Genomic DNA, 17344 nt, shown 5'->3' on the forward strand with positions numbered 1-17344 from the left:
GGAAGAGGGCCCAAACAGTGTGATCACCACTCGTTGCCATTCGCTTTTATCATTGGCTACCATGGTGGTGGCAGCACTGAACATGAACAAACTGCCAGCCTTCCTGGAAAAAACCAAACACAAAACAAAAACAAAGACAACCTCCCCCCCCCCCCCCCCCCCAAAAAAAAAAAAAAAAAAAAAAAAAAAAAAAAACTTCCTGGATGGAAGTTGCATACAAATGATTACCTATCATACATATTACTTCATCAAAAATTTCATGATATGAGCTTGTGGACTGCCAGTCATCGAGGAAGTTCAGTCAATGTACTCAAACACATGTGTGGACCACATGCAATACTGTAAATATTAAGTGGAAATTTTCATGCATTTTGCACAACCAGAAACTAGCACAAAGATAAAAGCGTGTGAATAATTTTGCCTGCCATATGTTCCAGTAGTTGAGGTCTTGATGCGGGTGAGTGCAAAAACTTAGTTGCGCGAAAATGTCCACTTTTTCAGTACTTCAAGATACCATTTCTCAAATTCTACACATATGGCTCATGAGCACTTACTGTGGACAAGTCTCTCTCTAGTCTCTCTCTCTATCTATCCATTTCTTAATGTATCTCTTAGTCAAATACACAGAAGTCCCAAATTTATGAAAGAACTCAACTGATCTCACTGCCTAAGAATGAGAGAATAGACAAAACTGAGACCAACATTGGAAGGACCAATATTGGAAGTGAAAACCGCAACATCAAACCAACTAATGCTGCAATAATCTCACCCTACCAAGGATACTGTTCTCTGTACACTCATGAATGCAGATTAGCTGGTCAACACTAATGATACCCTCACGATCTCAAAATATGACTGATACTATATAAGATCACTCACCTACAGTTATTGCAGAGTTAACAGTTCTTCAGTGGCATGTCCCAAGTACCCATTTATAGTGTAAAACAAGAAACGTGTTGTTCGAGTTGCTTCCCAATGCAGAAGATGTTGTACAAATGTACAATGTAACTATAGGCCACTCACGAAAGTCCATTTCACAGTGTATATACTATACCATATAAGGATGGTGTATCGGCTCATCCTAGAAAACTGAAACCACAATTATTCTTTCTTTCAATATACACCCAACCCAAGCTCTTCATGAACACAACAGCATTATTTTCATCTACATCAAAACAACTGTCTGCTTGCAGCGCCAACCATGAAAACTGTATCCTGTCTGACCACTCTTTAAAAGAAAAAAAAAAAGAACAAAGAAATAAGCAACCAAACAAAACCCTAACATCCTGGAATATAATCCTAATGCAAATTAGCAGGAGCACAAATGTGTTTACTTTTATTTTCAGAGAAAACCAAAAAGCTTGGGTCCAGCGGGAGGTGGATTTAAAGGGTGTCCCTGGGTCCAGGATGGTCACTGTGACGAATTGAAATGTACCGGGAAACTATACAGGATGCCTTTACCAAAACAAACATATTAAGCTGTCAGATTCAGTTCTGTGATAGCTGTTACGCATTCCATGAAGTGCCCTAATCCTCCATCTCTCCCCCTTGCTTTAAAAAAAAAAAAAATCATAAAAAAAGTGGGGGGGGGGGGATCTTAGTTATAGATGCATACAATGATGTGACCATTATCTCATAACTATCTAGAACAAGCAAACAAGGTTTGTCATCTAATGTTTGATGACAAAGAATGATGAATATGAGAACTGAATACACAATGGTGAAAACAAAACACAAATATGTGGATGAGGGCAATGTACAAACGTACGTGTATAGTGCAACTTTGTTTTATAGGTTTCATTAGATGCTTTTGTGAGATTTAACCATGATTGCTTGAAAATGCTGCAAACCCATGTTCAAAATCGGATAAGAATTATCAGAAGTAATGGTGTAAACATGATGCACAATCACATTTCTAAAGAGTTTTCACATTCTCCAGGACTCAAGACATTTGATTTGTATTCATGAACATGAAGAATGTTCCCAACACACTGATCATGAAGCACAACATATATTCTAATTAATAATCCAAAGGGGTCATTCATGTTGTGTTCAGTACTAATAGATCTGGTTAGCCTTGTTGCTTGTATGTTTTACAGCTTTCATTAAAAACCAACTTTCTCTACAGCCGCATTCACACACGGGAGTTAATGGTTTTTGAATCGCACTGCAAAAATGAATTTCATTTGCTACCGTATGCACAAACTGCGCATGACAATTATCCTTAGAGTTTCAAAAAAATAAAAAAATAAAAAAATCAACAGTGACCAGAATGTGACCATGGGCATTCTAGTGTGCAGAACTATGTGGTGTCGGCTATGAGTTGAATAGTGGGATTAAAAAAAAAAAAATTGATACGTCTTCATGTGCTGTTCACACACACAGCAGAGGGCAAATTATTGTGATAGTTTCAAGAAAATAAACATCCGGCAGGACTGACTTCCACACTGCAATGCAGATCATGATAATTAATGACTTTTTTTGTGCAATCTTGCACCAATCGCGGATCACTCGCAATCATTAGCTCCGTAGTTGGTTTCTGATGTGTGCTCAATGTAAATGTGGTGTATAAGCACGCTGAGTGATTTTACCCTTCATACTTACCACGTCTTCCGAATCCGTGATGACAATGCGGGAACAGCCATAGCGCATCGAACTGTTCGTAGTCACCTGGCTCATAAGCTCAGGTTTGAAAGTGATGAGAGTCGTCATGTCTTGTGATTTTTAATCCTCTCTCTCTCTCGTCAATTTGATGTCTCTTTGTTTCTCAAAACACACATTCAAGAATATGCACAGTATTTTACCAGTCTCATCTCTGAAAGGTGAGGGGAAGAAATTCCCCTGTCACAACACTGCACTTGGTAAGAATCCACCAAATACAGCTTTTTGTTTGAAGGAATTCTGGGTTTTCGTCAAGATATCAATATTGGAGTACAGTTCTGTTGATGGCATTGTTATCCATCAGTAGTGGAATTCCAACTCTGAATGAAAGATTACAGGCAACATGCATTGTCAATCGTACAAAATGTAGCTCCTCTGCACATAATCCATGTTGGGTGGACTTCTGGCGAACTTCTGGCGAAAATAACAACAATCAGAGATGCATACTGAGTATTCTCAGCAGACAGTTGATGTCCAACTTCCGGAAACAATCCCCAGAGTCTGTCGAGAGCATCTTTACAGAATTGATCTTGTCTGAATCATGGATGAATGGAGCACTAGTTTGTCCACTGGAATTCTTCAGGACAGTAAAAGCAACTATCAAGTTGAAGGAGCTGAAGTGGCTATCTGGGTGAGATCATGGATTATCAATCACAACCTCCCTGGTTCAAATCCCCTGGCTGTAGTGGTTGTGTCCTGAGGCAAGGCACGATATCCTCATTGCCCAGTTCTTTCCGAGAGAGCCCTGAAGACATTGATCTGGTGGTTACTTGCAAATCTGCATTCATGCAGTGCTTCCTAAATAAACAAAATCCACTCTAATAATTCCAAAAGTGCTTCTCGAAGGCAAGTGGTTCTCTCCAAGTGTTTCACTCAGCGAACGACGAACAGACTGCAGGTTGTTACTCCAGTACATATATATATACATGTATACACACTGTATCTCCGAGGAACTATGAGGTAACTCCCAGAGATAACGCGTTACTCAGCACGGAACCATAACATCCCTTTGTTGAAACTGTTGCTGCCATCAGACTTTATAACTAGTCATCACTGACACTGTGGAAACTGAAACAAAGGCTGGCTCTGGTCACAACCTCTTTCTATATCTCTCTCTTTGTGTTTATAGTGATTGACTGATGCACACCTAATCAGCATCGGCCTACAGCTGTATGTGACATAGATAATTCATGGACCCAACACACTTTATTGTCGGTAGGAGGACAGTCACGATGACATCACAGGGGTTCTCCCTAACTATGGGTGTTGAGCCTACCTCTTTTTTTTTTCTCTCTCTTTTTCCCCCCATTTCTGGCACAACTGAGTGAATCACCACAATGTTTGTATTATCACTCTCTCTTTTTTATTTTTCTGGTCATGATGGTATGTGTGTGAAGTCACACTATACACCTTTTTTTTCCTCTTTTGTAAATGTGTGAAATGTCTACCTACTGATATGTATGACTGCAGCAGTACAAATACCTGTGTGTGTTTGTGTGTGTGTGTATAGGATTGTGTATTCCGAGAGGGTGTAGTCATGCATTTTTGCACCCTCTATTACTCTATGGTACACACAAGTGACCCTTGCCCAGATACTCAATCAACAAGGAAAAAGTAGACCACGGCACAAGCAGAAATCTACAAATACCAGGAAATGCACGCATCCTTGAAGAGAAGAATTTTTAAAAGGAAAAGATTACGTCTGCCCGAATATCTCAGTTCGCCATAAATTCAGTTACTACATCGGTTGTTACTTGGCAAAAAGGTGTATGTCTGAAAAACACCATGTTTTTGGTTTTTACCATTCGGGGGGTTTTCTATGCCGCAATTTTCATGTGAACACCTTTCATAAGTCATCAAGCATTTGTTGCCGAGATATTTGGGGCTATCTCTGTATCATTTTATCAGTCTTCCTGCTTTTGATGGCAAAAAGGTATATGGGTAATTCCATGGGGTTGGGACTGAAATTGTGACATACAAGTTGAAAATTCAAGTTGGGTAAATTGAAATTTCCTTTTTCCCCCTGATTTGTTGCTCCCATTCTTCAACTTATTCCACTGGAAATCTGTTTATTACTTCGCACACTTTCAGTCAGCATGGGTAAACAGGTATGGCAAAATACCTATGTTACACGGACTTCATTTGTTGACATCCTTCATCATTTTGTGTTCTGAAATGATAACAATGAACACATCCACATTTTTTTCGTCCATAGCACATCAACATGTTATTTAACAGGCACATGAGATCATTATTAGTAAGATTGTATGTTCTGATGTTAACTGCAAGCCACTTTTATTAACATGTTTTTTTCTACAAACCATTAACAATTTCAATCAAAGGTTTAACTTTTTCATCAAGAGTGACACAATGACAATATTCTTAAAAGCACCACAATTGAAGCAAGTGATTTGTATGGGTATTCAAGTGAAAACATGATTTTATTGTTATAATCAGGGGTTTTCAGACAACAACCTCGCCCACGGTGTACTACCTATGTTACACGGACAGTATGTCTCTGTAACATAGGTACACTACGACATATCAACTGATTTCCTTTATTGTGGTGTGAGATGTTAAAACCTACACATGTAGACTTTATGTATGTTCCCACAAATAACACTATTGTAACAGTTCTTTGGAATTATATCTACTGCACACCTGTGGAACAATACCTATGTTACACAGACTTCAATTCTTTGTAACTCTGATATGAAAGAAGGGAGACTTAATCAGAAGAAGAAGAAGAAAGTGAAGCTTTACACAATTTGACCTAATATACACTAACAACATCATCAACTAGTTGTCAACTAATTAAGAAAACTAATAAAGAGAAATCAGACAAGTCTTCTTGTCTTCTCCATGTTCTTTGTTTGAAATTAATTTCTGCTCTTTTGTCCAATGTCCATTTAGCCCTCGAATTTTGTTTTTCCTCTGTCCATTTTCCCTCTGTGCAGTTTTCTTCTTGTCTAGTTTGTTACATTCGCTCTTCTTGGGTGTTGCTTTGTCGGCTTCCTCTCCGTTTGTGGAGTGCTGTGGATGTGTCCTTTTCACTCTTTCATGTAGTTTAACACGTAGCGGTGGTAGAGGAGGAGCCATGGCAGATTCATCAACAAACTGAACAAAAGGTGTAAAGAGAAATAGAATAAAAAAAATTAAAAGAAAATTGTTGTCGGGGTTGACTATATATTCCTGTTGATGTATCTGTGTGTTTATGAATGGAATTAAATAATTTTAACAATTTTGCTTACATTTCTACCTCTTGGCATACCCATTAGCTAGAGTTCCATGTGTACTTCCCACCAAAATTGAAAAAAAAGGGGTTATGCTTAAAATGATGTAAATATTAATAATAATAATATAGCATGTAAAACATAGGAAAATATCATTTTCATACTCTATGCAAAAAACTTGTTTTCAGAAGCAAGCTACACTGTAGGAAGGGCAGGTCGCTACCCCCAGTGTCCTAGCTAAGGTTAGGGCTAGGGTCAGGGTTACAGTTACGGTTATGGTCCTTAATACTAGGCCCTATTTTATATTCATCCCCCATCGAAATTGTCGCCCTCTTTTTGAATGATAGTGTAGAGCAATAATAGTCCAATTTTGATTGGGGTTCATAATTTTATTGAAGCCTTTCCTACCCACTACCCACCCAAACTGAATAGGACACTGGCATTTTAGCTTTGAGACTTCACAGTGGGTGAACATGGAATGGAAATGGTGAATCCTTGTGAAATGTTACTGTAACAACTTCATCAGAGCATCTAACAGGTCAGTGAAATCTTTGAAGGAAAACATTGACATTTTCGAAGTAAATCTGTTAAAGAGAAAGAATTTTACAGCTCCTAGTTCCCTCAATATCACCAGCAAAATAAGGCAAACTCTATTTCTCTAGTTCAGATGCAGTCTGGACATCTACATTTTCCAACTAGTATATAGTGATTAATACTAACTCTAGCACGTCTACCTTGGTAGATACCTAATGACAAAAGGGTCCAAAAATTCACAATAATCGGGAGGTAAAACAATTTTATATTGCAGTGAAGATACACTGATATACTTTTGTATGGTTTTCTAAGAGAGGAATATATGCTCCTTTTGCAGAGACCGGCATGGACGGAAAATTTGGCAATCAAAATTATGAACATGAACCTGTAACAAATATCTCAGTATGTGGGACTACAGTATCATCGTCCACAGTATTTTTGGCCAGTTCAGAGGTTTAGATGTCGTTTTTTTTCCTCTAATAGAGTTACAGAATATGACAAATGTTATTATTTTCGTAAAATAGCGTAAAAGCTTACCAATTGACATCAGAAACATTAAAACTCCTGTACCTACGTTACATGGACAACGGCAGAAAAACAGATCTTGCGCTGTCCAGGTAGGTGTATATTGGCTGTGAGTAGTTTTTCTGCCATTGGGGGAGGACTGCCAGTGACATGAATACGATTGCTGAAGTTAGTAGCTCTTCTTTTTATCGCGAGACGCGTCTTTCCTTACCTACGTTACACGAAGAGGCCGGACATCGCACTGAAGTACAGTGATATGTTCCGTATTTTCTCGTTTATTTGGAGGATTTTGATGCTAATTTTTGGATAAGAATACTCCTGAAATATAAATCTCATTATAGAAATAAAGTTTCTTATCATATTATGATTGGAAGTGTATGTAAAACCATGCTATACCTATGTTACAACAAAAATTGCCATGGACATCGTTTGTAACATAGGTATGAGGTTGCTTGAAGATGCTCTGGTGTTCTTATTTTGTTACAAATGTTTATGTGCCTTATAGTCTTTGTAGAAGTCACCTTACCTCTCTTAATTATGATAGGCATAATGCTGAAAGGTTGTATATTCCTGTTTTACATTGCCATGAAAATGGCATGTATTTATGTCACAACATAAACCACAAAAAACCATGGGACATCATTAGTGAAACAGCCATAGACAAAATACATTTGTACACAGGCTTGTTTTTTTTTCATCAAATAATTCTTCACACATTTCTCTCCAAGAATAACTGCAAACCACGGACAATTATTTGATAAAATTTTCAGAATATGACTTTTATTCCCTACACAACATGAAAATCTAGAGAAGACCCAACCCCATGGAATGACCCATATATATGAAGGGGTCGGTACAATAATAGTGCTAACCCACACTTTTGTCAAAATTGAGTTACATGCATTTTCATAATCCTTATCCTTCACTCTGACCTCCATGAAAATATCATATTTGAATTCAATCAAGAAGATGATAAAAAATGCATGTATTCATGTTTTATTAATGTACAATGTATGGACTTTCCAAACATTCAACAGCGATTATCTCAAAATGACTATGTGGGTTAGCACTTTTTTATTGCACCGACCCCTTCATATGTACATACTTTCATAAATGCACAATTTCTCATGGTGTATAGGTATGTGAAGATACACCTGGGTTGTAGTCCCTGTCAACGTGGTTTGGCAAAAAGTGTATGTCTCTAAAAGTGCTAATTCTGAAGTATTTTTTAAAGTTTGACGCAAGAAAATGATCAGGAAATGAAATTTGAAATGTATACTAAATCCTTGGATTAAATCCCTGAGTGCTGCACAGTTAAGATGGCTTCTACGGTCAAGGAAACTGTCAAAACTTTAAAGTCGATTTTCTCGGCTTTGTAGTTGCTGTAAAACAGCAGACAAACACCACCGACATGATGCCACTACAGGAACGAATGAATGTCACATGACAATTAAGTTTAATAATAAATAGGCCTATAGGCTACATACATTCATACAGATGTTTAAATGAAAACTCTACAATACTGGCACAGCTGTACAAAGAAAGACTTTTTAATCTACCAAAAAATAAATTTTGTAATTTTTATTAGAGAGGGTATTAAGTGAATTAATTCATGTGGCTGTATGCTTTTTCTGTGCCTACATGGAAGTCGTATGTGAGAGGAAATTACTAATTAATGTTAGCCTATAAACCACAAGATTGGCTGGAAACAAAAAAATAATGACCTTCAGGACTTGTTTTTTCCTTTCATTCTTTTTCCTCTCTGTTAGTGAATACACAAAAAATTCTCAAAAAAAAAAAGAGGAAAAGAATGAAAAAAAGAAAAGAAAAAAAAACTGGTGGTCCAGCATGCATTGATTATGCAGTCCACACAGCATACAGTAGCAACAGAGAAATAAATCACCCACTGTAATGGCCTCATTATTTTTCATCAGTCACATTCATTGCATATTTGTACAAATCAGCATATGAATATTTTTACTATGTTATATATTGTAAACATTAACCTTTGATGGTGGTGCTGATTAACTCCCAATGATCTCATCAATATCATATACTATGAAGTAAGATTTACTTTACAAAGCTGGACAAAAATCATTTGCAATGGTGACATGTAAAATTCAGAATAATAAACTCCACCTTTGCATGGATATCCTCCTCCCCCCCCCCCCCCCCCCCCCCCGCAAAAACAAACAAACAAACAACAACATCAACTCATTCAACAGAAATCTGACACAAGAAAAAACACCCATAGATGCTGGTTTGCATGAAATAGATCGTCAGAAACAGAAATGAGGGGAATACAGAAAAAACAATTGGAGCCAAGATTTTCCCAAATCCAGACTGATTTGATCATAAATTGCAAACTCCACCTCCTGTGGCAGCAATGCACAGCCATGCCCTGTTGTAAAACACCCTCCTATCCAGTCGGCAAACAAAGCCGATGCATTTATGACTTCTCGCCATCTCGTTAAAGTTCGGCGAGAATTGCGATGATTCACCATCGCTCCCACCAGCAATATAATGGCGAGACAAACCAAAGGCAACAGCGCCACCGCTGACGAGTGCGTGAGACCCTGCTGTCCATTAATATCACTTCTCTGCATTAGATTGGATGGAGTGTCATCAAATCATCACCGCATCTCCTATGCTTTGCTCATCGGCAGTTCTTGTCCAGGCCAGACACTCTCTACTATCACTGGCTCAAAATCAGTCTCCTTCGGTCTTTGTATAGGGGCATTTAACTCACTTGCACATGTGGATTCAGTGAAGGCAGTAATATTAGTACTATGCATCGCAAAGTTTGTGGAAATTCAGAGAATTCAACATATTTTTTTTTTTAAAGGAAAAGTACATATTACTTTAACTTGCTTCTGACGTGTATACATTGTATGTAAGGGGTGATGTTACTCCCCCTGCCTTCCGAGAGAGGTACAATGTACAGTAGTTCAGCTACAATCACTTGAATTGCATAAATGACCAGTGTAGGGGATACCCAACAATACATGGACACAGTGACATTAACTTGTTACTTGGCTGTGGATGATGTCAGCATCACAGTGTCAGCATGTACGCTATCACACATCACACTCACACACATACACTCACACACAGACACACAATAACAATACATGTACATACAATTAATGATTCTTAATATCTAAAATCAACTACAAAATATACTGAACAATACTACTGCACTGCTAATCTCTTTTATGTGTATTGTGACCAACACTAATGACTTCTATTAAACAATAATGTCTCAATGTAACTGCCAATTCTCTCTGAGGAAGAGACCTGTAGGCTGTACCATCCATTTAATATCTAATTCTTCAATATAATCATACACTGATTTGGTGCATTATTTGGTAGCCCACGTAAATGGCAACTGGCCATGGAGCGGATCAACAGTCTTCCTGCACTGCACAACAGACTGCTTCTGTAATGAATTCAGATTTTATAATTATGCATGCTTGTTCAAAAAAGTTGCCCTTGACAACCACAAGGCTTGCCCTACCTAGCAAAAGCTAGTTACATTTAGACGGTGATCCTCAACCTCCAAGGATAAGCTACTATAAGTATGAAGATAAGCTCTATGGGGCGCCAAGTGTCACATGGTCAATTCATGATGATCTGGCCATTTCGTCAAAGAAATCAAGTCATTTTGTAACAAAATCAAACGTGCGACACTTGGCATCCCATAGAGCTTATCCTTGAGGTTAAGGATCACTATCTGAATGTAACTCAGGGAATATTAATGAATTCCAGCCAATGGAACTTAATGGTAGGAACAGGTGAATAAAATGCTTCATTACTACGCTGTAGGAAAAGAAACATCCACTGATTGTAATACATTACAAAAACATTCTTTAAAGATTGTCATACTTGTGTCCCCTATGATTGACCTTCTGCTTCCTTCAGGTAAACATACCCAGAGCTGCAACTCCAGCTCAGCACTTCCTGTAGAATATTTTCTTTTCTGCCTAAAAACCACCATTTTGGGGATTCCCTAAACTTGTATGCTGTTTTTTCATGTGAAATCCAGTTTGCCAAGACTGCAATGTCATTGAACTTAGGCTCACTGTCTTCTTTTCTAACTGGAAGGTATTCAGACAACTTTCCCTATTTTAATTCTCGACACATGACCTCATCCCCCCCCCCCAAAAAAAAAAAAAAACCAACCACATACCCTGACACAACTCAAGCCTCTAGTCCCCCACATAACCTTCTTGAAATGCACATTCAGTTTGGCTACATTTCTGAAATAGAAAAATGATTTTTTTTCTTCTTCTTTTTTTTTCATTTGTAAAAAGCAGTATCTCAAGCATCCACTCTAAACTACCACACAAGGGAAAGCAGAAAGCTGACAAAACCTTGCTTGACATTAACTTCTACATATCCTCCTTTCTTGGCAGATTCTGAGTGCAACAAACACACATGCTCAGTGGCACAACTCTCAAGTAAAGCAAACTCTTTTATCTCTGAAAGGGCTGACACTGTCCTACTAACATCCATATAATGGTTTAAATAACATCACAACAGAAACTATAATGTGAAATTGTATTATCAAACATAATCTTGAGTTACTACTGAAGTCTCCAATTACCACAAACATGACTCTCTCTTCCTCACTTTCTTTCTTCACACACTGACACACAACTACTTGATAACAACCTGAAGACAAGGTGTAGTACTACCGGTAATCAATCGTGCGCTTAGAACAAGAAATTGAAAATTGCTTGCTAATAATTAACCTGGCACAGAGGTAATGAACAAAAATATCATCATCGAGACTGACACCTTCTTACCTCGTTGTAGTCAGTAATTATTGTATGCGGACAAACACTTTATATTAAATTTTTTTTTCTATATCACACAGAAAATGGATACATTTGTACAGTAATGACCATCATATACATATTAAATTATATCACAGATATTTGAAACTGCAATGGGACTTTTAATTTTGCTCTACATGTTGGCCTAAATGCAGATCAAGGGGCAGATGTCTGAAAAACTGAATAAGCAGAGCATCATATGGCAAGGCATGTCATCCTCAATTTTTCAGAAAATACATTAAAAAAATAATTATATCATATATGAGCTCAGGAAAAAAGGTCGGACAAGCAACATCTGTGTCCAATGGCAAACAGTTGGTGTTAGGGCTCTGGTTGAGAGAGATGCCTTTCTATTATTACTGTGAGATTATGTCATACTACTCACCTCTTTCCTACAGTGTAGCTAGATACAACTTGAAGAATTCAATACCTTTATGACTTTGGGAACTGCTGTTACATTGCAACATTTGTGATTGTGGCTACCCAGTGATTCACATGCAGACCTGCCAACCTTTCTCACTGAAAAATAGGCATGATTTATCTCAGAAGTAGGAAAGAAAGAGCAGTTCCCATAGGAGTGTGTAGTAAAATTATCAATAAAAATAGGAAACTTGTATCGAAACAAGAGCTGGGAATGGTCAAAATTGAGGTTCTTTCCTCCAAATTCAGAGTGGTTGGGAAGTCTCCTCTAGTTTTGGATATCATTCTGATCATGAATACAAACCCATTGCACAAAAGTTGTGCGCCACAAACTCTCAAAGCTCTCCTTAATTCTCATGACGAATTTGCTTCACTAAAAATTTTGAAATGGGAAATTCCTCAGACTGGGGCAGAATTTTAGAGTATTTTCACTTTATAGATGATCCTACAAAGAGGGGATATTCCAAATTTCTAACTTTGAAAAGATGCAAGTAACTTAAAATCAGTACCAGTAAGGTATTCAAACCAAAATCAATAAATCATAGATAAAGACAAGTAGCTCACAGGCCACAAATAGTTGATCAAAGCATGGCCCGGCCACATGAGCCATAAAAAAAGCACAAAAAGTAAATAATGAAAAAATATATGCAGGAAATATTGGTTTAAAACATGGTTCAATAGAGTGTAATGAATATTCTTCTATCTCATTCCAGCAATAAAAGCAAACAACTTCTGCAAAATTACCATGTGTATAAGGTGCACAACACATATCACATTCATATCAGAATGTAGCATATTAAGCACTCTGATCAAAGGTTGAAAATATGGAAATGAGAATAAAACCACAGTATATCAATCAGCTGTACACATACACACACACACACACACACACACACACACACACACACACACACAAATAGATGACTGAAGTTCAAACATTCTTTTTGTAACAAAACATTTGACTGAGAAAAAATAGCTTACATAATCATTTTGATGCAATTCTGCAAAGGTAGGAATGTTCACATATGCATGTTCATATTATGTATCCATGCATAACATACATACTATGAGTGACAGTTAAAACAAAAATAAAGCCTCAAATGCATATACACATGCTCGACACTGCAATGAATCTTTGGCTTTGCTTTATGAATGTAAACACAGAAACAAACAAAAGCAACATTTCGTATTTTGTTTGGATGTTTGTTTCTCTACATGTATGGCCTTACAACTACTGATCACATAATTTTATCAAGGGTTACAAGTACCTCACACATTCAATTCTGGTAATGTATTAATAATAAGCATAATATGCACAGGACTCCTTTCTCAATATGATCCAGTTCTACCATGTACAAGAACCATTTCAAATTCATTTTCCCTCCCACATAAAATGAATCAACAGCACATAAAGCAAACATAAAACATACAAGTTAATGCAAAGCAATAACAGCATTACAGGGAAAGATGATATAGAACTCTCAGATAATAAAATCTGCAAATCCAAATTATTAACTTCCTAACGACTATGTTTCAGTTCTCTAGAGCGATAACTACAGAGTGTTTGATTGCCCATAGTTAGGGGTTTGCTCAATACACACAAGCTTGCTTTTCAAAAGGCCGTAAGAAAACAAGGCATGATGAATAAATGGATGAGAGCAATCACAATAATTCTATAGTCCTGCGTGTGACTGAAGTACTGTAAACTGCACAATAAACTCCAGTTTGGTTTCACTAGTACTCTTTCAGAATTGTCATAGCATCAGCTTTAGTTTATGATGAAACAAAATGAACCCACACATTCTGCAGGGGTTACAAATGGCATCTTGATGAATATGAAGGCATTTCCGGCAATCAAAATGCATGTCTGTCATGGACAAAATTATTTATTCTTCCTTCCACCTAAAAAACAATTACTGATTCTTTAGTTCAAAGCCATGGTTGCAAGCAGTGGTCATCAGGTCTTCCCTCAGAGAATTTGGGACAAAAGCTCAAATACTCCTGGCTATGGTCATTATATTTCAGAGATTTTTACACGTTGTCATTAGTATCCGCAACATATGTCATCAGCATACACTTGAAAAAAAATCTTTTCTCACACTGACTGCAAGCAAGACCCATGATTCACCCATTTCTCAATTTATACGTGAATAATTCATTAACTTTCCCTGTCAGATTATGCTGTGAAATTTGCAGCTTGATGCAGAGGATTGTACTCACCACAGCCGGAAGCTCCCAACACGTTTTGGATCTATCTTCGCTGTAGAAATACGGGTCTCCGTCGCTAGGAGTAGCTTTATACCACTGGAAAGAAACGATCAAGAATAATCAGAGTTAGGAACAGAGTCAAGATGCCGAATGCGCGTGCACCCAATAACCGTTGCATCAGCGACATAGATATGTGACATCAAACTGATGCCAATGTAAACAAGGTTTGGTGGAGTCTTCAAGTTGGCTCTCTTCCTTTCTAAATGTTTCCACAACAAACATCCATCCATCGATGCAAGTCTTTTTAATAGCCTGTACAAGCAGGTACTCCCCACCGCCTACTGCTTACACAGTATATCTTGCTGTACGTGTCTTCATTATCACTTATTTTGCAAGTCAATCAATATTCACAAAAATAGCACAACTCAGAAAAGTACTGCATCCCGTAACACAAATAAATTGCATATTGTGCATCTAGGGTGAGAAATTGCTAATTTTTCTCTCTTAAAAAAAAAAAATCATAGTACTTCTTCTCATTCCTTCAATGTGGTTTTTTACGTAAATTCGACCACTTGTGAAATTGTCTTACAAGTACCAACCAGTTTGTGAAATACTTCACTAGCAACATAAATGGCATTTATACTGCAAATCCAGAGGCAGGCATGGCCAATTTTCAAAGAAGACAAATACAATATGGACTGTTGATCTCTTTTCATAAAGAACAGAATAATACATGGTGCCATTCTGCATTGTTGTTGTTTTTTTTGACAAGCAACACGTTTCAGAAAAATTCTTTTAAAGTCTCATGTCATGTCAGATGCATGCTTGTACATGAAAATATAGAATAACAACACACACAAGAAAAAATAATCGAGCAATAATGAATGAACCTGTGCAAGTTGTGGAAGAACATGAGTGACGTAGATCACATTTGTACACCATCACACGTTGGAAATTGGTCCTGAAGAGATAATGTACAAAACTGACACTAAAATATCTGTCTACCTGGTCCTTTTCTTTTATACCTTATTTGCTTGATGTGATGAGCCAGAAAAGTGACATTTGCTGTAGAAGTATGCACAAGTTTTTTCTTCAATAGATCACTAATTCCATCATCTATTGAAAAAAAAAAATAACACTAGTATTTTGTCCTATAGGACAACTTGTATTCTTGATGGAAAGACCACGGAAGTAATCAAACTCAAACTGTATCTCCAGAGGAACGCAAGAAACGATGAGAATTGAATACGAAGTGAAAACAGGATAGGAGTCTCAGGACAACATCCATTTCAAATCAGAATCAGAGCAAACTCAGCTTTGCTGTGGCCGACCTAGCGACTGATTTCATCCTTCTCTGACGTTCGTGAGAGGTTCTTGCTATTTAACCCACTCACAGCCAGTCTTAAGCATCGTCTGGCCTGGGTCCAAGGCAAGTGGATATTATGGAAATTGAAAAAAAAAAAAAAAATCCTTGTAAGTGTTTCTAAACACGCTGCGGGCAACTGCGAGTTTCAACAGGCTTCACAAACATTCCCGCAGTTTATGTGCAAGGTGAAGCCGCCAGCATCTAATGAATATTGCACACAGCTGTTGCATGGAGCGCGTACTATTACCACTTTAAGATGCTCTGATATACAGGAAATGATGATCAAGTGGATCAGATAGGTACATGTACTGAATATCACTTACAAATTCAAGTCTCTGAGATGTAAAGCATCAAGAACAACTCCCATTGCATTGGAAGGCCAAGTCCAACAAATGGGTGCATCATAGCATTTTGCAAAAGATATCACTTAAATAAAATCACAATCCAGGATCCTGAATGCAATTCGCATGATTTCACTTGTGTAGTTTGTAGAAATATTCATACCAACATGTCTTTTGTGAAAATGAACTGAAAAAAAATACCCTGACAATTCGTCACAAGTTTTTTTTGGGGAAAAAAAAAACACCACAAAAATATTGAATGGGCCCTCAATCCTCAAGCAAATTTTGTCCTCCCAAACCTTTGAAAGCATTATCTGCAGTATTCTTCAGGTGCATTTATGCTTTCATTTTGGGGGCCAAAATCAGGCTTTTGAAACGTGATTAGTGCAAAACGCCGTTGCGTTCATGCTCATTTCGATAGAAACGCTGATTCAAAACGCCGATCCAAAACGCACAAAAAGGTGCGTTTACGATCAGCGTTTCTGACTAATCACGTTTGGTGGGGAAGCATAAACGCAACAGCGTTTCTATACGCGTTTAGAGTGACGTCATCTAAACGCCTTTCCGGTTCACGTGAAAAAGCGCGCGCCCGGCCAGCCAGCTACCCTGGCCTGTGCAATTTTCCCATGTATTGTACATACGCATGTCTTTTCCAGCTGCTCTCCCAGGCCAGGCCACCAATCGCAGCACCCGCCCCAATTTGACCTGCCTCTGCTGAGGTCAGCGAAGTAATCGCAAACGCTCTTTCCAAGGCTCGAAGAAAGTGAGTACAAACAGTGCTCCTGTGAACGGCGTTTTGAATCAGCGTTTTGAATCAGCGTTTCACAACGCTGATTCTGCCTTCGCAAATTGAGCATAAACACACCCTTTGACTGTTCAGTAAATCACATTTTGAGGAAAAAAAAAAAGAAAAGGAAAGAGAGTCAGATTGTGCATTGTATTTGTGTAGTCCCCCCCCCCCCCCACCCCATTTGTTTGTTCACAAGAACTGAGTTTTATGTTTTCCACATGTCAAAGAAGGCCTGTCTTCATCACAATGAAGTTGCAAAATAGCCCACTATTTTGTGGTAAGGAAATTGGCCTGAGGTCAAATTAACCCACAATTTGCGCAATAAAAATGCAATTGCACACTACTTGATCAGGAAAATTTCCCAAAAAATTTTGGTCTAGTTTGTGAAATAGCGCGCTAATTTGTAAATTAGCACGCTCATTCGAACA

General features: G+C 37.8%; 1 protein-coding gene across 1 annotated transcript in view; it reads right to left on the reverse strand.

Moving 5' to 3' along the window:
- Positions 1-17344, reverse strand: part of LOC139728581 (rho GTPase-activating protein 15-like) — a 102257-nt gene that overhangs the window by 31170 nt on the left and 53743 nt on the right. The window contains exon 4 of the mRNA XM_071639518.1: positions 14432-14515. Within this exon, the coding sequence (XP_071495619.1) occupies positions 14432-14515 (84 nt within the window). The remainder of the gene's footprint in view (positions 1-14431; positions 14516-17344) is intronic.

The sequence above is a fragment of the Diadema antillarum genome, unplaced genomic scaffold (genome assembly GCF_040938485.1).
Source record: "Diadema antillarum isolate AM-2024a unplaced genomic scaffold, OU_Dant_1.0 seq00000183_RagTag, whole genome shotgun sequence".
In the NCBI taxonomy this organism is placed as follows: Eukaryota; Metazoa; Echinodermata; class Echinoidea; order Diadematoida; family Diadematidae; genus Diadema; species Diadema antillarum.